At 40.5% G+C, this 23,646-nt stretch overlaps 3 protein-coding genes across 3 annotated transcripts; 2 read left to right on the top strand and 1 right to left on the bottom strand.

Annotated features, from left to right (window-relative positions):
- Positions 1-2,176: 2,176 nt before the first annotated feature.
- cers4a (ceramide synthase 4a) lies at positions 2,177-14,606 on the top strand (the record flags this gene model as incomplete). Its single annotated transcript, XM_083940277.1, has 10 exons — positions 2,177-2,352; positions 5,343-5,460; positions 6,840-6,958; positions 7,295-7,352; positions 7,580-7,630; positions 9,106-9,198; positions 9,994-10,122; positions 11,865-11,971; positions 13,224-13,380; positions 13,470-14,606. The coding sequence occupies 10 exons, from the start codon at positions 2,177-2,179 to the stop codon at positions 13,668-13,670; spliced, it is 1,209 nt and encodes a 402-aa protein (XP_083796403.1). The 3' UTR covers positions 13,671-14,606.
- A 2,184-nt stretch (positions 14,607-16,790) lies between these two features.
- Positions 16,791-18,866, bottom strand: LOC310945232 (kelch-like protein 23; the record flags this gene model as incomplete). The annotated part of the gene is made up of 3 exons (XM_083911264.1): positions 16,791-17,121; positions 17,286-17,697; positions 17,882-18,866. 3 exons carry the CDS (start codon positions 18,864-18,866, stop codon positions 16,818-16,820), a joined length of 1,701 nt encoding a protein of 566 aa, XP_083767390.1. The 3' UTR covers positions 16,791-16,817.
- Positions 18,867-19,723: 857 nt separating this feature from the next.
- On the top strand, positions 19,724-22,767 carry lsm7 (LSM7 homolog, U6 small nuclear RNA and mRNA degradation associated). The gene is made up of 4 exons (XM_083940523.1): positions 19,724-19,750; positions 20,027-20,117; positions 20,228-20,299; positions 22,275-22,767. Exons 1-4 carry the CDS (start codon positions 19,745-19,747, stop codon positions 22,415-22,417), a joined length of 312 nt encoding a protein of 103 aa, XP_083796649.1. The 5' UTR covers positions 19,724-19,744; the 3' UTR covers positions 22,418-22,767.
- The last annotated feature ends 879 nt before the right edge of the window (positions 22,768-23,646 follow it).

Here is a 23,646-nt window from a genome sequence, read left to right as displayed (position 1 = left end):
AATTAAAAAATCTCTCTAACAAAATATTGAATTCCTCCTAATTACTTCCTATTATGTTCTTCCCTGTTGTGTGTATTCTGCAAACCCTGATAAAACCGTGATCGCCATTCTTGGTGTACTACATGCTATTAAAGAATGACAAATATGTATATATTGCTCTTTTACAAAGAAATAATGGATAAACGCTCTGCCTCTTGTTCATTCTTGTGTCTCTGTGTCTCTGTTCATTTCCGTCTGCTCACCTCAGGAAGTGAAACAAGAGGAAGGTAGGAAATCATTCGGCCTGCTGTGATTTTCTCTAGAAATGTCCACAGCTCATTTCTGACAGCCAACATACATTCAATTAAATTATTATTTTTCCCTAAAGAAAAAAACAAACCATACAAATGCTCTTATCCTGTAGTTCCAGCAGGTCATGTGATTTACTGCTGCAAAACATGTTTTCCCCAATGACACATGAAATAAAAACAAGATGAACTCAACAGGAAGACAAACAGAACATCGCGTGCAGAAGATTGTCAGACTGAATAAAACACGAACTGATTTGCTTATTTGTAGCTTTGTTCGCACAAAATGACCACATGTTGTCACATTTTGATGATTGCCATAACTCTATTGAAAGGGTATGACAGCATGTTGTTATGCTGAACCGCGATATCACGATGAGACTGGCTCGTAGAATAATGACTACCACGTGCTTATCTCAAAAAGGGTGACACAAAACCCAATGAGATGACGGAGATGACAGCGCATGCCTCTCCCCGCCCTCGGCAGGAGCAGGTTGCGTCAAACTCGCTCCTCCTCTCCCATTTGCTGCTGTGCGCTTCCCATCTCCATCACAGGAGCGCGGACAGGTAACCTCAATGTCGCATTTCTATTCGGTTATGGAACAACACTAGGCGTTTTGTGGCGTTTCTGGCATGGGAAATAGATAAATGTGATTGAATAGGTGGGCTGTTGAACTGATGGAATTGTTCAGCCGGAGACTGTTCGGCGGTAGCGGGATGTGAGGGGCTTCCTGTGGCTGCCAGACATGTTGCGTGTTTTTAGTGTAACCTGATGTTATAATTTCTCTGTAGGCTCGACAAGGAGCGCGTCTGTTGTGTCTCTGGTTGCGCCTCGCTGTCACGCGCAAGGTGTTGTGGTGTGTGTTGCCAGCTGCCTGCATGGAGTCCTAAACATCACGCTGTACCGCTATTACCAACATGCCATCAATGTGACGCCATAAGAGGCAGCTTTTTAAACACAAACCGATCAACTTTGAGCGTGTGGTTTCATAATCGCATGATGGTGTTTGTGTCTCTGTGTCTATGTGTTTATGAATGTTTGTCTGTGTATGTGCACGCCTGAGCGTGCGTGCGTTTGTGCGTATTTAAGAGAGACCTATTTGAAGCCATTCATGCGTCAAAGCTGCCTTATTAATGTTCAGGTCTTGTTGGGATAGCCCACACGCAGAGGCTGACGCATGTTTTTGTTTGCTTTTTGCTGGTAGATTTTTATTTAGTAATGACTAAATAAACACTGTGGTTTCTTGTTGTTATTTTGTGGTCTAACCAATGAATGTGGTGTAGAGCTAAAATAATTCGTGGATCGACAGAAAATTAAGCAGCAACTATTTTGATAATCACAATTGTTTCTGTCATTTCTCAGTAGCCTTTGGGCTAAACTTTTATATTCATTATCGATCAATCTGTTGATATCTGTTTCAATTGACTGATTAGTTGTTCGGTCCATAAAATCTCAGAAAAGTTATTTTTTCAGGCTTAAATACCAAATATTCTCTTGTTCGGCTTTTATAATGTGATGATTTACCTTTTTTTCTTTGTCATATGACTGTAAACTGATTTTTTTGGGGGGGTGGACTGTTTGTCAGATACAACAATCACCTTGGGCTCTGAGAAATTTAAAATGCATTTTACCCTATTTTGTGATATTTTTAAAGACCCACAATTAATCAATTAAGACCGAGTCATCAAGAAAACAAACTGAGGATTAAGCCAAGTAGTTCATTTAGATCGATGTGTGGTGGAAATGCAAGAAGCTGTGCCTTTTAAGGTCTAATCTTCAAGGTTTCTGTTGCTGTTAAATATGAATAAGGCATCAATGTTTTAACAGGTCAAGTTTGCCAGGGAGCCTGACAAACACTCACATGAAACACTATTCTCCTGTCCTCAGGATGGAGGCCCTGTTAAATGAGTGGCTGTGGCAGGAGGAGTACTGGCTTCCTCCTGGCATCCGCTGGCAGGACATTGAGATAAAGGAGGACGAAGGCCGCTTTCCTCTACCCAGGGATCTCATCTACACCTTGCCACTGGCCTTCGCCTTTATAGCCCTCAGATATGTCTTTGAGAGGTGAGACACACCTGCCTCCATCACTGCTGGACCATGAATTCACAGACGCAAGATCTACTTTTGCATTGTTGTCATTAACTTTGACGTCTGCTGTGCTTGACTCGCTGGAGCAGTAAGTTTTCAATATTTATGGTTGATATTAGGGCTGGGCGATATGGCAAAATTATTCTATCCCGATAGAGGTCACTGCATATCTTTATAATGATTTATATCAGGATCTAGCATGTTTTCTGGTGATTCAGTAAATAAATATTCTATATGAAACCACCACAGGTAAAGCCTATTTTTGAATACTCCTGTGTGAATTAAATACTTGACAAATGACAACTGCTGAATATTTTCTCATTTTATTGAGAACTTAAGTGTCAAATGAACACAATGTGCAAGAATCAGAACATAAAACGTCACCAAATGATGTAAATATTGCTTTATAGTATTGCCGCACTTTTTTGACATTGCAAGAGAAATAATATAGAACAAAATATACGATCTACATTTTTAAGCTGTTTTGGCAACATATATCTTCCTTTTTGTATCGCCTGCTTTCATGTCGCCCAGCCCAACTGGGTTATATAGAAGAGGGACTTACTTTGATGATATATTCTATCATATTGCCCAGCCCTAGAGGATATGTTTGTTGATCTCAAATTATGTATAATTTATGTCAAGTAACAGTGTCAAGGAAACAGTTAAGCGTGATGGTGAAATGTTTTAACACATTGTGTGTGTCTTATTTCCTCTTGGCACTGGTCGTGCTGGCGGGCTGACGGGCTGGTTTTCTGTCTTCTAAGCTGCCTGTGTAGCTCAGCATAATGGCTCCTTTACCCTTCATTAGTGCATCCAATAGATGGAAGGTACATGCAGTGGGAGGCAGGCTTCATGAGTGGACAGTTTTAAGCTGCTGACTGTGTGAAAGCCCTTCCTCCTCCAAGAGGAGCCGGGCTCTGCCTTAAAAATTATGATGTATACGTTGGAAGAAAAGGAAGATAATATGCGTGGCGATGATGCTGGTTTTCTTTAGAGCTGATGTAGGTTTAAAGCAAGCTACAGCTAGTGGGCTAAACTAAAGCTTCTGATGTTGAATCGCTACTGATGCCGAGATAATTAACAGTACTAATTGCTGAAACAACCTGTACCAACCACTGTGCACTCACCGGGGAAAAAGACACAGTGGAAAACTTGAATGTAAATCCCCAGTATTGGTTACACATTGTAGAAAGGTCAAAACACCTGAAGTTTATCTTCAGCATGAGATAACGACAATAGCCTACCTGAAAAAGTGTGCTTGGTTTTGAAATATTTGAGCTTTAAGTGGATCTTAGTCATCTTTTAAAGGTCCCATGTTGTAAAAAAGTGAGATTTCTATGTCTTTTGTATTATAAGGCAGCTTGAGGTGTTATATAAATACTGTGAAAGTAATAAAACACTCAATCCACAGAGAAATGCACACAGCCATATTCAGAAACTGCCACCAAGAGCGCAGATGCGGAAGACCCGGAAATGCAGACCAATCAGACTGGGCTTTTTCAGGAGAGGAGCTTAAAAAGACAGGTGCTAAAATGGAGCATTTCAGACAGAGGCTAAATACAGGTATATTCAGTAAATATAAAAACAATATGTGTTTTTGAACATTCAAGCATGTGTTTTTTTGTAGAAACCCAAGATACAAGTATGAACCTGAAAACGGGCATAATATGGGACCCTTAAAGCACTTAATAGTCTGATTTCACGAGTTGCATTGATCAAACAGAGATCCTGGGGCTCAGGAACGCTGTATTATGTAAATTGTAAATTTAAAGCGTGGAGTGCGTGACTGTAAGTTGATGCTTAACAACAAGGCTGCTGTAAGAGGCAGCTCACCTGTACACTCAACTAGTTTTGCTGGTAGCAGGAGAGGAATTGACAAAGACGCCGACACCTGATGGATGAACAGATAGGAGGCTTGTATTTGCGTTGGTTTCCCTTATCAGCTACTGTATTATCTGTCCTCAACGCTGATCATCTGTGTGAGCTTGTTTGGCAGTAGCAGTGTAAGATTAGTATCATTGTTCGGCTTAGAGCCTAATTTGTACCTTCATCAGGTATTCATAGCAAACTAGTAACATTAGATGTATTAGTAGGAGATGAGGGGTCAGTGACTCGCATATGCTGTATACCAGCGTGCACCTATGTGTTGTAGTGTTGGCATGTGTGCAGTCTTGTTGGTTGTGGTTTTGGAGGAGCTGTCAGTCAGCAGAAAGGTGAAAAGGTGCGTCTTCATGTGATCATCCTGGGCCACAGCTGTTTTCTTGTGTTGAGCTAGGGTGTTTGTGTGTGTGTGTGTGTGTGTGTGTGTGTGTGTGTGTGTGTGTGTGTGTGTGTGTGTGTGTGTGTGTGTGTGTGTGTGTGTGTGTGTGTGTGTGTGTGTGTGTGTGTGTGTGTGTGTGTGTGTGCGACTGTGACTGTGACTGTAACTAGAGACAAGCTGTCCTGACCTTCTCATTCTCTCTGATCTCTCTCCTCCACCCACTTCAGGAGATAGAGTTACACACTTGTGATCATGAGTGTGCGCGCACACACACACACACACACACACACACACACATACACACACACACACACAGGCACGCACACATACATACATTAATGAAAACATCTCTCCGGTGCTTATACACTCACATTGTTCTCTCTCTGTTGCTCTGTCTGTCTCCATCTATCTTTAATTGACACACATGCAGATCAGGTGTCTCTTGATGCCATGTCAGCTAAAGGCCGTCTGGCCAAATGTCACAGTAGGCCCATGGGAGAGGCTCTACAGGCTGTAAGGAGCAGCATAATGACTGATGTTGTTGCCATTACTATGTACTGTACTGTGGGAGGATCACATTGAACAGCTGCTGATCTCACATGAATCCCTCTGGAATTATAATCTAGTTTGTTGTGTTATAAAGATTGGATTTGTTATGAATGTTTTTGTTTTTTTCTTCTTCTCCTATTCTCTGTCCTCTCAGGCTCATCGCCGTCCCATTCAGTAAGCTTTTAGGTGTGAAGGACCAGATTCGGGTTCGAGCCACTTCTGTCCCAAAGCTGGAGACCTTCTACAAACAAAACAGTCGGCAACCCTCGCAAGTTTGTATTACCGCTCTACCTTCACTTTTTATTTTTTTGACAGAAAATCTCCAACCAGTAATTATCAAATAATATCATCATATCAAAGCAAATATTAGTTCTCCCCACCTTTACATCTTCAGTTCTGTTTACTCAATAAAATTTCTTAACGGCATCCTTCATCTGGGGAGCCTTCAGCTATATATATATTGCTTCACCAACAACAGCGAGCACCTTATGGATTTCTATTCCCCCAAGTTTCACTCTCAGGCTAAAAGCTGCCGTAGTATTTTTGAGGGGTGGCTCTCCAGACATTTACTAAAGGCTGAAAAAAGTACTGCCACCTCCTCTGTGTGTTTTTCAGGTAAAAATAAAAAAAAACTTTGATCTACAATTAATGTTTCAAAATGATACTAGAACTGAACATAAATCATAGATAAGGCAGTAAAGGACAATAGTCTTTTTATTGATGACACTTATTTATCTATTGGTCTATTAAACAGGGGCAGTACACATTAATCTTAGCTGTAAATGCTCTAGTGTCAAACAAAAATTATATTTTTCATCATATCCTGTATGATGTGTTTGCTCTGTGTACCTTCTAAATTTTAATAACCATCATTATACTATTATAAATATGATTGTTATTGATTATAATACAGCAGTTTACACAGCAAGTTTTTTTTGAAGAGCACCATTATTATTGATAACCTTAAGTAGTATTTGCTAGATTTATATGAACATAGTTTATCTCTATCTTTGATGTCATTGAGAACCCCACATACATAAACAAAACCTCCACTCCTGGTTACAGCTGGAGGAGATAAAACAGAGTCTGAAAGCAGTTCTTAATGCCATACTCGTGCATGTCTCAACAGAGATCCTGTATAACCCTGCAGAGTAGATGCAAAGCTTAACTGCTTATGAGCCTCACTCTCATAATGGCTAGTGTGATATGATGAACAGGACGGAAAATGTGTGATCGGCTAATGCAAACGTGGAGGTTTGCATCGATGCAAAATAATCCTGGAACAAGGATATGTTAACAAAACAAGGACGTCCCTATAGAAATGCATCTAATTAACAAGGTTTACCTGGACGGCCTCCACCCTCCTCTTGGTTTCGCTTGGCACTGCTACACTGCTATTCCTGCTCTGCTCTGCACCTGTCAGTACAAGACATGGCCTGACATATCAACTGAAAATGAAGCACTCCATGAGCTCTGTGTTGTTTGATGAATGCATAATTCTGTTTTTCCCTGGTTTATTTGAAAAATCATCTATTTCCGTGTGCCCTAGACCACCAGTAACACCTGTCTGTTGCCTTAGTACTGTACTGTAGTACTGTATTACTAGTACTGTACAGTATGTGTGAATATGCATTTGTATTTGTGTATTCAGAGTGAGGTGGTGAGCTTGGGGAAGCAGTGTGGACTCTCCCAGAGAAAGATCCAGACCTGGTTCAGACACAGAAGGAACCAGGACCGACCCAGCAACACCAAAAAGTTCTGCGAGGCCTCGTGAGTTTTTATTTTCAAAAACACAGTTTTGTACGTCTGTCAATTAAAGCTGTAGCAAAAGTTGCCTGGTGCACATTTCACATCACAGCATTCATGTCACACGGTGGATGTTGTGTAGAGTCTCAGTCGTCTTTTTTTTTAAGACATGGATTGTTTTTACAAAAGGGAATTATATCAGTAAAATTCAGCATGTTGGAATGAAACCTCTCATACAGTACTGTTGCACATAAATGCGTCTTTGACATTTCTCCAAATTATTCCTGATAAAACTAATTCACTACTTTAATTAATACTGCACCCATTAACAAATGGTGGCATTTATTTTGATGTGTGCAGCTGGCGATTTGTCTTCTACCTCGTATCGTTCACTGCGGGACTTGGCTCTTTAATTAACGTAAGTCTGCTTTAATTCTTTCAAAAGATCACTCCTCATTACTGATTAGTTATTTAAACAATTTATAGCAATGGGACTTGTTATTGGATGTGAGCAGTAATGTATACACAAATCCCAAATGGTGTCATAGTCCTATAATGTGTAACTGTATTTGCTGACAAGGCTCGAGTTCATATTCATTCTGAAGTTTGTTTTGTGTGAAGACTGATGGTTGTTTGATCTTACAGACTCCGTGGTTTTGGGATCACAGAGAGTGTTGGAGGGGTTATCCCAAACAGGTGAGCAGAAAATGAAAGGATTGATGTTTTTTATGTAAACTCTCAAACATCTTCAGGCAGGATTACCACAAACAGCAGTTTTAGCGCCCATCTCTTTAAGCCCCCCTCCTGAAAAAGCCCAGTCTGCTCTGACTGGTCATCTGCACTCTTAGCATCTCTGCACCGTCATTGCAGTCGGGGAATGACTCTAACGTCACTGTAGCTGCACTTTCTATATGTAGTATCGTTGTCTCATCACAACAGTACAGAAGTCCTGGCGGCTCCTTTAAAGACACAGTTTCTGAATACAGCCTGGGTGCATTTCTCTGTGGATTGAGCTTTTTTATACTTTCACAGTATTTATATAGCATCTTGACCTGTTTTATAACCAATTTTTTATGTTAGATTTATTAGTGGTGTCAATAATTGTGCGTTATACACAGCCTTCATACTAAAATCCACCTTGTCTCAAACACAACTGGGATGTACAGTAACACCTTTAAAAGAAAAGTGAGTAGAATAAACAAAAACGGGGAAGGCCCCAACAAAAACATTCTTAAGTCTGTGTTTTACTGGATTAAGCCATATGTTTGGTTAGTACACTATATCCACCCATTAACGTTTTGACCCCAAATTCGAAAAAAAGCTAATATCTCTGCTGTGTTGATGACAGTTAGGTATGCCTGCAGGTCGGCATTCCTCAGGGGAAGCCAGCCTTTCCTCGTGGGGTCGTGGCCTCGAACAGAAAACACTAGAAAAAAATACAAAGCCGCATTTTCTGCAGTTTGACTGATTACAGCTCATGCAGGCAGCATTGCCACTGACCTTTTTTCCCATTTCTGAGGTGGCCTCTGACAGAGAGAAAGGATGTGTTTTCAAGGGTTAATGCCTCAGTCAACTTCCTGCCATTGTGTTGCTACAGACTGTGAATGCATGAGGTGTTTTGGTTACACCGCCGCAATCTTTGAATTAAAACACTTCCTCTTTTTGAGAGCACGATTGTTAATAAGCAGTCTGTTCTTGATGGGTATGTAAGTGAGTTATATGGGACCATTAAAGGTCCCATATTGTATAAAGTAAGATTTCCTGGGGCCTCATTTATAAAGCTACTTATTACTGCTCCCATTATCGTCATTCCCTGGAAGCACTGATGGTGCAGAGACGCTATCTGATTCAAAGCAACCAGACAGGGTGAAGCTGTCAAAGCTCAAGTCATGCGGAATCCTGGGTAGATTTAGAGCAGAGGGTGCCTTTGGGGTCCCATTACACCCAACCCTCACCCCCTAACAGTTCATTTTGCTCTTTTAGCTTTATAAACATCTAGTTTCAAAAATGGGTGTTCATTGTTTTTGCTTTGCTGCCTTCCTCCAAAATACTGTACGTCTACCATATGTTTTTTGATGCTACGCAGATAAACTGGATGAGGAAATGATTTTGCCACATGCCACTGAATGTAGATTTTCTCTTATTGTTTCTCTCTGTCTCTCATTCTTCAGCCCGTGGCCGAGGCCCATTACTGGTATTACATCTTAGAAATGGGCTTCTATTTGTCGCTGCTTCTGTGCGTCTCTGTGGACGTCAAGCGGAAAGTGAGTGTGAGCTTGATTTCAAAGGATACCCCCCCCCCCCCACACACATACACACACACACACACACACAACCTTAAAACCTCAGAGCAACACCCTGTCAGTCTTCACGTAGTTCCCTTTGCATTTCCTCTCATTTTGTGCCTGAGATTTAAACTTTCAGTCAAATGGTCAAAATCAAAAAGCTAGACGTCATCACTCAAACACTTGTTTTTTGCACAGTGAAATCCGAATGTTTTCCTCTACCACGATTATACTTAATATGGATTATGCACTGGATTATCTCCTATTACATCACAGCTGTGTGCACTTTGCCATTGCTCCTATTTTAAAACTGTGTGTTGCAGGATTTCAAATCTTTAGTAAGAGATTAGCACAAACTGTGAACTTCACTCAAACAGAAATAGAAGAAATTGATTCACCCCGGACTGTACCTAAGGGACACAAACCTTAAAATGTGTTCTAAACTACTAAGACTTTGCTTTGGTGCTAAAATGTTTATAATGTGTTTTAAGGAGACAGTTTGAGATACTTGCTGCCGCAGCTTTCTTCTTTCTTTTCTTTTTCCTAAATCCAGCAAGAAAAAAAATTGGTTTTACCAGCAGCTCCAAGGTTGATCAAAGATATCTGAGCTTCAAACGCAGCAACAAATCTCTCCTGACAGCATGTAAAGCTTTCCGATACTTGGACACAACTGACGGACAAAACCGCAGAGGTAGAGTTGCTGAGGTCTTAGTTAGTGTACTATACATCTTCCTCATAGTGTGTGGTCTCTGTGTATTCACGTGTGCATTCCAGGACTTCAAGGAGCAGGTAATTCATCACATCGCCACCCTATTCCTCATCGGTTTCTCCTACTGCGCCAACTATGTGAGGGTTGGCACTCTGGTGATGCTGGTGCACGACTCTTCTGACTTCCTTCTGGAGGTAAAACACCTCACAAATTTCCGTCTGTATGAAGTGATTCATTCATTCAAGTGTGTTTTTCAAGTTGGAGAACGGGAGAAGGAGGAAATGCATCATCAAAATGTGTTAAAAGTTAAAAGGAATTTGGTTTACTCACATCCAATGCTTTGATGCCAAAAACATTGCACAAAGGTCAGAGGGAACTTGACTTGAATTGAACCATTGTGTAGTTATTGTGGAAGTTTTCTTTACACACTCACACATTTCAAACCTACTTCCGATATGTTTTTATTGTTGTATTTCTTTGCATTTTGTTGTTGTTTTAATTGTATTAGTCCAGTATTCGTTTTTAGTTTAGTCCAGGTTTGACTTTTAAATTTTGTTTTAAGTTAGTATTAGTTTTTCAGAAAGTTTGAGTTTTATATATTTAGCTTTAGTTTTAGTAGTGGTTTTTGTTAGGCCTTGATATAATGTCTCAGGAGCATCTACATACCTACATACAAAATATCTACAACCCCAAATTGCTCCCCGTGCTGCGTATGGGTGTGTGGATGTGGTGTGAATGGTTACATTAGATTAGATGGTATGTAGATGTCTGTGTGAAAGGGTGAATGTGACAAGCAGTGTAAAAGCGCCATGAGTAGTCAGAAGACTAGACAGGCGCTATATAAGTGCAAGTCCAGTTACCATTTACCATACAAAATACATGGTTAGAGAACCTAATGTTTAATCTTCTCGCTAATTCAATGTGTGATGGGCACAGTGTCATCTCCTGGAGTGTCATGTTGGTTCAATTTATGTAGTTCAATGTCGCAAAAGTTGACGGAAATCCATGCTGTCTCCTTTAAATCGGTAGTGAAATATTAAATATAATTCAAAACAATAAATCTAAATTATTTTTTATTGTTTCATTATTATTTTCTTTACCCAGGCAATATTGTTTTAGTTTCACATTTTATTAAGTTTCAGTTGTCTAAAGAATAGATTTGTTTTAGATTCAGTTTTAGTTTACCGTAATGACTCTGGTATGAACTGAGCAGCACATAAAAAAGCTTTGTGGTTTACAGTACAAATCCAAATATACTTTGTGGCAGTAAAAGTCTTACCTGCGTGGTCCACAGCCAGACAATAGTTCCATTGTTCTTGGGTTAATGAGGCTGATTTTCCTGGGTGTAAAATTTCACTGATACCATCTGAAGTTAACTGTTAATCATCTCAGAGCCGAAGAAAGATAGAACTGATCATGTGACCTCAGGCGAGACTGGGTGTCGTCTGGCCTTTGATTAAATTCAGAAAGTAAAGGTGTCATAGTCAGTCTGTACATGTTTTTAATTGGTGGTAACCTTCTTAAGTTGAATAATAACAGAATCACATTTTGACCTGTGAAAGTCAAAAAATAAACTTCAGTGCCTGAATTCATTCATCTCTATCCTGCCAATGATTTGATAATAGATTTAAAGGATGGAGAATTTTGGATATTTCTTTCTTGTTTTGATTTTTTTTTAAATACTTCATAATTTATTTCATATGCGTTTGATATTTCCTGTTACCACAAACCAAAAACTGGTAGGTCGTGTTTAAGGAGACTATCCTGCAGCTAAAAGCCTGTCAGTCTGACGCACTGAACTTCCTTTTTGGCTGCTCCTCTGAAAATCGTGCTGGAAACAGTATCAGAGAAAAGCCTGGGATTATGTAGAGATTAATCATGTAAGATGTATCAGTGTTTGCTTTGCATAACTGACAGGTACTTTTTCTTCTGTCAGTCTGCCAAGATGCTTCACTATGCTGGCTGGACGAGGACGTGTGACTCGCTGTTTGTCATCTTCTCTCTGGTCTTCCTGGTGACGAGACTGGTGGTGTTTCCTGGCAGGTAAAACATCATGGTGGAATATAATACTTAATATATGTTTTTTCCTGATTCTTGAGCCGTTGTTTTTAGTTGGATTTTTTTTTTTTTTTTGCAATTTTTCCAAGATTTTGAAATTTCCTCACAACAAACACATGGATTCTCATATTGCCTCATACTTTGGAGTAATCAAGTTTTAATGCAGTGGTCATTTGGTCAAGTCTGTGTCCTAACAATAACACAGCAAGGCAAATCAGACTTTTATATTGCATCAAGCAGGACCTACGTATATACATGAAATTAAGGGAGAGATGTTAGAGCGAGGGGGCTGCCAGTGACCGGCGCCCTGAGCAGTTGGGGGTTCAGTGCCTTGCTCAACAGCACCTCAGGAACGCCCAGGAGATGAACTGGCACCTCTCCACTCACCAGTCCACGCTCCATTCATGGTACACACAGGGACTCGGACCGGCGCCCCAAACAAGTGAATGTGAAGGAAACTTGCCAAAAACCCCTCCTGGGGCTTGAAGAGTGGCATTCTCCAGGCAGCTTATTACAGAATTATGGCTAGGCACACAATTTGTATGAATCTATCGATAATATTAGGTATAGTAAAAAAAACACCCACAATACCCACATATGCATGCATGCACACACCCATACACATATCAACACTCATTCATAATACATGTTTATAGAAACACTAGCATTAACAGACTAACAGCATGGATTCATGTGATATGGCTTAGAGTTTTCATAAATCAAGAAACAGTCATAAAAGGTCTAAAGACGTGTCTGACAAAGAAAATGATTGGTTGGACACAACTTAAGTAGGCAACCCACATGGCCAATATTGGTTGGAATAAATCATTTCAGGGCTCTTTTAACATCTAAAAAATGTAAAGGCAGAGTATTTCACAATTTTTGACCCTCAATAGAGTATACTAAACTGAGATCTGAAAGTTCAGGAATAAGGGAATGATGATTGTATGCAAATATGTCATGAGGGTTCTTTTTAAGGAACTATGAACAAATACACCAATCTGATGATGGTTCACATGAAAAACACAGAGGACACCTTATTAAAGAAATGAGAGGAATGGCTTCAGTCTACACTCTGATGTCCCACCAAGCTGCCATCAGTGGATTCTCAGCTGAGAGAGAGCAGCAGGTTTACTGTTAGAAGCAGTACTTGTGTGGGTGAAACGCTCTAAACCTTTCAAGAGTTGGCGCTACAGCGATACTAAGTTTGATGTTTCTTACTGTGTTTGTTTTCCAGAGTGGTCCACACAACCTTGGTGGTGTCTCTCGAATTCTTCCAGCCCTTCTTTGGTTATTACTTCTTCAACATGCTGCTGTTGGTGCTGCAAGCACTGCACATCTTCTGGGCCTATCTCATCCTGCGCATGGTCCACAAGTTTGTGTTTCTGGGCAAGGTGAGAAGAGTGCAAATGGGAAGGGAAGGGGAGAGAGTACAGTCACTTTGGTATCAAAATGTTTTATTTTTTTATTTTTTGATTCATAGGTGGAGCGTGATGAACGCAGTGATGAGGAGAGTGAGGTGGATGATGAAGAGGAGGAGCCTGAGGAAGAAGGGGATGAGTGCAGCTGGGAGCAAAGAAAGGGCGCAATCAACTCCAAACTGGCATCGCTGGCTAACAACTGTGTCCTGAACAACCTGACCAACCAGAGAAATATAAACAGCAGACTGCCCAAAGCCAGATAGTGGAGCAGAGTCCTTTCATGTCGACCGAACCTCAACGGAAAAAAAAGTTATTTTCCCTTCCTCCTGTTGGAGATTAACTCACTTCTGACATATGATACATGCACATGACTTGTGTGCGTCCAACACGGTCCACTGATGATTTCAGATCAGGATAGTTCTGTATCCTGCTTATCTTCAAAAAAAGAGGGCAAAGAAGCACAGCTGATTGTAAATCTGTTCACCAAGTGGGAGATTAGGAAAAAGCGCCGCCGTTACTGTCGCCTATACTATTACCTACTGTAAAAATATATTTGGTAAAACAAGGAGTCAAAGGAGAGAAATTTCCCTGACAACAGATCATGCGCTGTTTTTGTGCAGATTTTGTATTTATGTTGTTTCTTTTTAATTGTATTATAATAACTTGTTTTAAATACATAAGGATACTAGTTCTTGAACTGTGCAGTAATGCATTAATGCTTCTTCTTTTTTTTTTTTACACAAAATCAAATTGTTCTACCCTAGTATGTGGTATAACATGTTTTTAACAGAGCAAACTAAAGCTGGAATTCAATAGTAAGTCATTCCCACAGCTTTATATCCACATGCACAGTATGGTTGATTGTACATAGACTATTAAGAATACTGATTGTAGTAAGTCTGTTGATAAACCACTTTATATATCTATTTTTATGAACCATTTACTCAACAGCGAAATTTCATGTTGTGGTTTGTGGTAGAATCCAAAAGGCTACCGCATAATTTACTTAGGGATGATAAAGTTATATTCTTCTGTGATAGGATTAGATTTTGTCAGTTATGTTCAAACTCACTTCTTAGAAGAGATATGGCGCCCCCTAGTGCCCAAAGCAGAACTCATCTCATCTTGTAGAAAAGCTGTTTGTCTGATGACAAAATGATGCCTTTATAAAAAACTGTAGTGCTCCTAGAAATATGGACTTAAACCATACGTGTGTGTGTGTGTGTGTGTGTGTGTGTGTGTGTGTGTGTGTGTGTGTGTGTGTGTGTGTGTGTGTGTGTGTGTGTGTGTGTGTGTGTGTGTGTGTGTGTGTGTGTGTGTGTGTGTGTGTGTGTGTGTGTGTGTGTGTGCGTGTGTGTGTCTGTGTGTGTGTCTGTGTGTGTGTGTCTTTTCTACTTTGAATATCATTGTAACAGGTTGCATGATTTCTCAACATGGTTTTTGTTAAGGTTTGCTCGGCTGGACTTTAGTTTGTGCCTCGGCTGCTGTTTTTACACTATTCTCTGACAAACACTTGATATTAAACTCTGTTTAAGTAGGTTTGCCTTCACAGGGCAGGTCTTATTGTGGCTGGTTTTAATGTTTTGCTTGAAGTGTTGGTGAGGCTGGTTGTGAACAGTAAGCCATGAAAAGTATGCACACAGCTGGGCATTAGTGAAATGTGAGATATTTTAGATAGCAGAGTTGTCTACACAGGTAAAAATGCTTTATGGCTCAAATTAAATGTAAATATGTAATCTTTTTTATAAAAGTTGATGGCATATTTTGATATGACTAGACTGGGCTTTGCAGGAAGCCCTGAGAGGCAAGTTTATGGTGATCCATTTTCTAAGTGTGATCTAAATTGTTTTCTATCCATGTTTATGAATAAAGAAAAGAAGGGGGAAAGTTTTGCCAAGATCAATTTATGTATACAGTATATACTGTATAACCAGGTGATAGTCTTCACTTTTAAGTGTTCATTGTTGTAACACCCATTTTGGCCACAAGGATGCTTCACTACCCCAGATCTAAATAGACAGTTTCCTTGGAATTGCATTGCTAGGCAACAGCTTGAGTCTATTGTGGTGCTCTCTTGTGGCTGAAATTAGTATTACAGCAACTTAGAAGAATGATCCTTGCGAAACTTTTTTTTCACCAGAAAACAATTTAGCTCAGATTAGAGATAGAAAATGGATGACTTAGGGCTTCCAAAGTGCTACTTTACTCGTACAAGAGGTCGTTTGGATTTGACATATATTTAAGCACAGTAAAATACATCGCTCAGTGTCAAGTGAAAACTGTTTTTCAGGCTTGGCTCCTGATGGGTCATCATTATTTTCAACAGGAAAGCACAGAGATATTGTTCAGACAACAACTGCAGCACACTCATACACAGCAGGTCATTCACGATCCAAACTGGTGTCACATTTTCAAAGGTTAGTGAGGACAACTCTTTAAGACAAGTGGTTAGACTAGAATCATGGTTGTATTTGTCTCTGTGACCCCATTGCACTGTGGGCCACGCATGATCAATTTGTAGAGCACTAAAAGGGCTGATCCACTGAATAACACATTTGTGACTCAACCAGAATATTGTTTTTTAAATCAAAAATACATATTAAACCAGGAGAAATGTCCTGTTTCCATGAAAGTAACTCTTGGCTGTTCTCTTATGAGTAAACATGGACGCTCTGTTGATTGTTTGGCCAGTAGGAATGTTTTAATAAAAGACTTATATTGCATAAATTAGTACTGCTGTCTTATTTTAAGTGGAAGGTTTTAGTTTTGAGTATCATTCAATGTATTTTTCTGAATTTCTTTATATTTGGAGCAAACATCCACTTGGTCTTATATATGAACTGATTAGATTTTGGTGGTCAAAGGTCAAAGCTCAAGGTCACTGTGACATCACAAAACAGGTTTTTGGCAACATTTCACACTGATGTCTAAAATGATAACATAATGAAGTGATGACATTTTATATCCAAAAGGTGAAAGGTCAGCTTCCTTGTAATATTGTTATGTTCTACAGAAACGCTTTTCTGGCAATTATTCAATGCTATAACTCAGGAACCGAAGATGTTACCAATTTAGTATCTTGGTTGCCCACCTTGAAACTGTGGCGACTGTAGTTCTTCTTTGTTGTCAGCTTGATAAGTGTGTGTATGAAGCCTCCATACTTGGCAAAAAGAAATACATATAAATATATATATATATATATATATATATATATAACATATATTATTCAAGTCTGGACAGTAATGGATGCAAACTTGATTGGTCAGCTGAGAAGGACAAACGCAATTTTTATTTCACCAAAATCATGACTTCCTGAATAAAAATATATTTGGGAAATGCTCTAAATGACACTTGATACAACTACAAAGAGTGTTGTATGGAATAAATGAATGCATTTTTATTTGGAGACCTCACCCTACCATTCTCATGGTGACACACCCTCTTAGGGGCACAGGGCAAGGTATGGCATCATCTACCTCAATGCAAGTGTCTATGTAGGGGTCCATCAGCACCATGTTTGGGAATGCTTTGTTACTCTTCCTCTCGCTGACCAAGTACATCTGACCGCAGACTGTTGTGCAGCCACAGAAGAACTTCCTGTCCAGACACTCCTCCTCCAGCACAGTCCATTCATCTGTCTCCACATCGAAACGCAAGGCTTGGCCTCCAAACAGGTAGAGGGCACCGTTGAGCTCTGCTGCGACTAGGTCATATCTGCGAAAGGGGAAAGAAAAAAAGGGGTTAATTTTCACATAATAATTATCCTGCTATGTAAGGCTGAAAGATATTTTGAAGAAACTATATACTAATAAAGAAAGTTTGTGTCAGAATATGTCAGAAAGCAAAGATGAAGAGTTGCTGCACTACTGAAAACTCACCGTGGAAGTGGAGAATAGGACACCACATCCCACTGATCCTCTTTCACCCTGTACCTCTGAATTCCACCATACGCCTCCCCGTTTTCATCCAGGCCACACGCCACGTAGATACAGGACTCCAGAGCAGCAGTGGCCGCCCTCTCCACAGCTCTAACCATGGGGCTGATGTCCTCCCATCCCTCCTCTGACCCCAGGACCAGCCTTTCTACATCAGCCACAAGCCCTTCATCCATGCTGCCCCCAAGGACATACAGTACAGAGTCCAGCCCTATGGAGCAGTGACTGTGCCTGGACTTCTGCAGGGTCGGCCCATCCACCCAGTGCTGGTTCCCACATTCGTATATCTTGACCCAGTCCACACTGAACCACAGCACATCCCTGAAGTAGCCGCCTGTCACAACTACATTGTCTCCTACATAATGAGAGAATCAGAAAATAGAGAAAATGTGACGTCTGGATACAGAGACTATTATAAAGATAATTGAGATGCATTTACACACTCCGCATGATGAATAAATACACATTCAGCCCCTCACACATCATTCATTTCATTACTAGCTTAATCTTCCAAACTCTCATTCACATCCAGCAATTACCTACTGCAGCTACCGAGTACTGTGTGAGGTTCCTCCTCTGAAGAGGTGGACAGCTCTGCCATCTACCACTGAGTGGGTGAAACTGGTACAGTGACTGCTGCTCCTGATCATGAGGTCCACCTAGGACATAAAGGCTCTCTTTGGCCCTGGCCCTCGTCATTGACCTCCCCATTGACCAAGATGTCGGGAAATGTTCATTGAGCATGCAGATGAGCCTGGCTCTCGGGTCACAGCCTCTCATTTTAGTCAAAAGTCCAGTGATAAAAGGTAAAGAGAGCGACTCAGGCCTCACCAGCTGAATAAGCTCCAGAAAATGTTCCTCTCGTTTGGGGTCAAATGACGCCCAGTGTAGGGTGGCCTCCAGAGCCAGATCATCTTTATCGATGACCAGGTCATCACAGGCAAGAAGGTCTGCTACGGTCTCCTTAGACAGAGACAGGAAGTCCTCTTCAGCTGTAATAGCAGAGAAGTGTGTGAGTGCCACCTGTCGTGCTGCGGTGTAGAGCTGAGTGCAACCCAGCTGCCAGGCGTAGGCCATCATCCCCAGACAGTTGCTGAGGTGCAGCTCACGTTCCAGGAACTTGCAGCACAGCAGCCGCGCTCGCTCCAGTTGTAAAAAGTCTGCGGTCTCAAGGATCCCCAAAACATTTTCTCTTTCCAAAGCTAGATTGGAAGTCTTGCTGTATTCCATCAGAACCCTGAAATGCTGCAGACTCACACCTTTGATCTCAACTTTCCTTTTGCTGCTCTCGAGGCCACAGCCAAAAAACAGAGCCTTGAAGTATGGACTCTGGAGGGCCAGTCGTTGACGGTTGACATAAAAGCTCTCTCCTTCAACCCGAAGAATAACATCAGGGATCAGATCAGACGCAGGAACTGTCACATCTGAAGCAGATTCGTCCTCCTCAGGTTTGCTACTCTGTTCAGAGATAGCTGTGGATTTAACGCTCTGGGGTATCAGCTCAGTGTCAGCTCTGCAGGCCATGTCACAACAACACCAAACGTCTTCTGCACAGTGCCTCGTCCTCGTTCTAGTCTACACACCGACTGGTGGTATAAATAGACTTTCCCCCTGACTGACTGCTGGCTAAACTCAAAGGAGGTCAGTTTGACAAACATATGCTAATTATAACACAGGGAGGCCAGGGACTAATAATTTAACATAATTGTTTGACTATTAAGCTGGGATAAAGTTAACAACACTGACACACAGACACAGACACAGACACACACAGACACACACACACACACACACACACACACACCCTGAGAGACTGCTACCACAGAAACAATTTATGAAGAAATTTGAATATTCATAACATTCATGTGTAAATTAATATAACTAGTGCCTTTTATCTATTTACTTTTAAAGTTGTACCTGCACAAGTGTCACATTTAAAACAGTATGCTGCTATTACTGCTGCTTTGCTGCTACTACTACTGTTTTCTGGTCCTGCTTTTATTTATTTGTTTGTTGGTTGTTTTGCTTTGTTTGTTGTTTTGCTTTATTGACTGTAAATTAATATATAATATAAATAGAAAGAGGTACAAGGTACATACATAGTTAAATAAAAATAGAATAAAGTACATAGTAAATAATTAAAAAGTAGAAGTACTTCAGGCAAGGCATTATCCCCTTCTATCAGTCAATGTAACAGTTCTCAAATAGGTTTATTTCATTGTACATGAGTGTAATGACAAGAAAGATCATTCTGATTCTGATTTTAACTGTCAGCTGCAACGATTTGATTGGTGGAACCCTTCTGAGGTCACGATTTGATTGGTGAAACACTTCTGAGGTCACGATTTGATTGGTGGATTCCTTCTGAGGTCACAGTTTAACTTCCGTGTCACGCAGCTAACATGGCGGTGAGTTCGTATGGTTTTCGTTTTCATTCAAATATCATTTTATCGCTGCACCCATAAACGTTTTCATGGAGAGGCTATGTTTAGCCAGTAACTGTTTATTCCGAACATGAACGCGAGACGTCGAAGTAATATACTACAGTAACGCGGCGTGTGTCTTACGTTTGCTAACGTAGCTAGCCACGCAAAGCTAACCTCAAGCTAAGCCTTGTGTGTTTGTGTTTCGGCTAGCTCAACTTACATGTGACTTACAAACAAATGCCCCTTTGCTCTGTGTAGGATAAAGAAAAAAAGAAAAAGGAGAGCATTTTCGACCTATCCAAATACATCGACAAACCGATTCGTGTGAAGTTTCAAGGAGGACGAGAGGGTATGCCTTATAATCCTGATGATAACAATGCTAATACATGTAGCCGGTGTTGTGGCATTGTTTCCCTCAGAGTCATTGATTTAACTAATGTAAGTGTATTTCCCTCTCAGCCAGCGGTGTCCTGAAGGGGTTTGATCCTCTGTTGAACCTGGTGCTGGACGGTACAATCGAGTACATGCGTGGTAAGTTACAAACTAGCAGGGGATATTATATACTTGCATCACTTCCCACTGTAGGTGTGTTTGGCCAAAGTCTGGGTCCCTTTTGGTGTGTATTTCCATTGCCCTTCACTATAACCCAAACGTATCATGTCTACAGTGCCTAACCTGTTGTTGTTTTTATTTTTTCTCTATTTATCGACGTCTGCTTTATTGTTTTGTCTCTATTTAATCTGTTTTTATTGCTTCTGTTTATTATCTGTTGTAAGTGCAGCGAAAGTTGCCAGTACTGCAGTCAAAGAAAAGTTTTCCCATGGGGACTATAAAGTATAACTGAATTGAATTACCATAACTTGGCATTAACCTTAATTAGTCAAGTTTGATGGGAGCAGCAGTACAGAAAACACCATTTGAAAGGGGGGAACAAAACATGAGCAGACTACCACAGTAACACCAACTATGATATCTAAAGCTGAGTAGTAGTGATGCTGGACAGTATGACCGGATGAACCCATGAATTGGCTTTAATTCCCCATATGATATGAAATTTTCATATATCTGAAACAATTGCTTTAACTGTTAAATAGGCAGCAAGATATATATTGTTTGCTGCGAAGAGTGCTACGTCAGGGCGCGCTGTGAGTGAGGGACCCCTACTAACTGCATACCCTTCTTACTAACAGTTATAACTTTTAACACATAAGCCACAACTAACTCTCTTTAATTGAAAAACACCATCACACACAGCAACTTGTGACACAGACAATTTGTAAGACTGATAATTGTAACTACTGCAGCTATAAACCTATAAAGGCCCAATCGTGCTAAAATAAACCACTGTCATATTGTGAAACTGCCTAAATCTTAAAAGAACTACTGTGGTACATTTTTTGGTCATACTGCCTGGCACTAAGTAGTAGTAGAAGTAGTATGGATTATCAAGAAAGGAAGTAAAATGCCATTGCTGTGTCCAGTTTACCGAACAAAAGTAAAGAGTTGGTTATATAATGGTGTGTCTTTTTCTCTATCTATTTAGCAGAATGCCAATTCAAACGCCAAAACATGACAGTTGGTTAAAAATGCCTAGTCGTCGTTCATGAAACCTTTAACTATTATCATCCCTGCCCTTATATACAGTGTTTCATTAAGGATGAAGCTTTCCGGCTGTCTTGCCATTTGTTTCCAAAAAGGGATTTGAGGCTTCAGGTCGTCACATTCACTAAGCACAGTGACATCTGGTGGCTTACAAAATTTATAGCAGCACCTCAAGACAGGCTGAGAGAAATTATGGGTGCATTTCCACTATGGTCAGCTACCTGAACTGAGGCCGGTCTATCTCCAAAAATGCCCCTAATTTGCATGTGAGTCACCCAGGAGGCCATTTGACCGGGTAGAAAATGGCCCTGTAGGAGATCTACCAGATTGCTGATTGGATAACGCTAAGCGGGGTGTGACATGTGGTAGTACAGATGCCACAACAACACCGTGAAGTAGAGCAGACAATTTTATCCATTGGTGTAGTAGAACGCAGTGCAGAAAATGATCTGTGCACGCACAACTTTGCACAGGTTTGCGGCCATGACGATTCTGACCTGTGGTCCTTGTCTGCATGCTCCCTCTCTCTTTCTCTCCCATTTACACACGACACAAATGCACCATACTGCAAGCAGGGTGCAAACCTCTCTGTCAACAAACACGTTTGCAGCGCCTCAAATTGTTAAGGTGGATTGTCTTCTTTCATGTTACTTGTACATAGGTTGACTTTGTGAATAATACAGGCCACCTTAAATCAAACTACAACTATTCTGTATTTCTCCTGAGGAAGAACACACTGCTGTTTCACAGTCACTCACTCACTCATCTTCAACCGCTTATCCGGGGTAGGGTCGCAGGGGCAGCAACTCTAGCAGGGGACTCAAAACTTTCCTTTCCTGGGCCATTTTAATTCTTGTGTCTGTAATCTTTATCACTTATTGATAAATCAATGTTGTCTGTCCAGATCCAGATGACCAGTTAAAGCTGACAGAAGACACCAGGCAGCTGGGGCTGGTGGTCTGCAGGGGAACCTCCGTAGTGCTAATCTGCCCTCAAGACGGCATGGAGGCTATACCAAACCCGTTCATACAGCAACAGGACGGCTAACGCACAGTCTGTCACTCGCTGAGTTACAATCTCGCACACACAACTACAACCACACACACACACACACAAAAACATTTGTGGAGTTTTTTGTTGTTTTAATTAAAAGTATAATGGTAATAATGCGTTAAACAAAGCAAATTTCTGTTAAAAGTCATAAGTTGATCAGCAAAAGGACACTTGAAAGCACTTCACTTTTGTTTTTGTCTGGTGTGCAAGTTTGCAAAGATTTGAGTTGTAAAAAGCCCACAAGTTTGCAAAGTGTTAACAGTACCATTTTTCTTTTTTATCCACAATAAGAAACTTTTTACTATTCTTTGTTGTTTTTGATAATAAAATAAAATGAAAATTTACGAGTGTTAGGTTTTGTTCTCATTCTTGACCATGTTGGATGTATGGATACAAAACTAGATGGCAGATCCAATTTAAAAAAATAAATAAATTCAGTGATTTTTTTTTTTTAATGTGATTCAAAGAACCCTGAAAGTTGCAGCTGTTTAATGAACAATGGACTTCTGTCTTCCATGGCTTGGCAGTCTGAATGAAGCAGCCTTTTCCAGTAGGGATTATATCCTATTCTTCAGGCTGTCTACTGACCACTGATATTAGTATCGATAGTTACTTAGTCTGTCTGTAGCTGAGTGTAATTTGGCCGAAAATAGACATGTTCTGGTTAACTAAATGCTAAAATACTGTATAAACAAACGCATGAGTTACCACCAAATATTTTCACATGCAGTCTTAGTAGATTGTTTAATAACTAGTTCAGACCAGTTGGAGGTCTTGTTAAACATGTCTGTGGATGAGCTGCTGGATGGAATACAGTTCCATCCTCTTACGCAGTAACAGTGTTTGTGACTTGAAAGTGTTTAAAGGGATTAAGGGAGTTTGTGTGAAGATAAGCCACTCAAGCCTGTGTGCACACTGCCAGACATCTGGGGCAGTAACTGCTGTCACTTGGAAATGCTTTAAGCTGGGTGGGGGAATAATGTAAACTGATTTAGGCTACCTTTGTTAGGATTGTTCCTTGAGAGGGATTGAGGGGAGCCATTATATGTTGACTATTGCATTAGCAAGCAGATGGGTCCTAATTTAACAAAAACAGGCAAGTCATTTTAATTTAGCGACTGCTGTTGAAATACTAACGACATTAAATTAGTGCCACTTATCAGTGTTAGAAAGTAACTAAGTACATTCACCAATTACTGTACAGTACTTGTACTTAACTTGAG

This window comes from Echiichthys vipera (genome assembly GCF_963691815.1).
Source record: "Echiichthys vipera genome assembly, chromosome: 3".
NCBI classification, from domain to species: domain Eukaryota; kingdom Metazoa; phylum Chordata; class Actinopteri; order Perciformes; family Trachinidae; genus Echiichthys; species Echiichthys vipera.
This window is presented reverse-complemented; position numbering and strand designations above follow the sequence as displayed.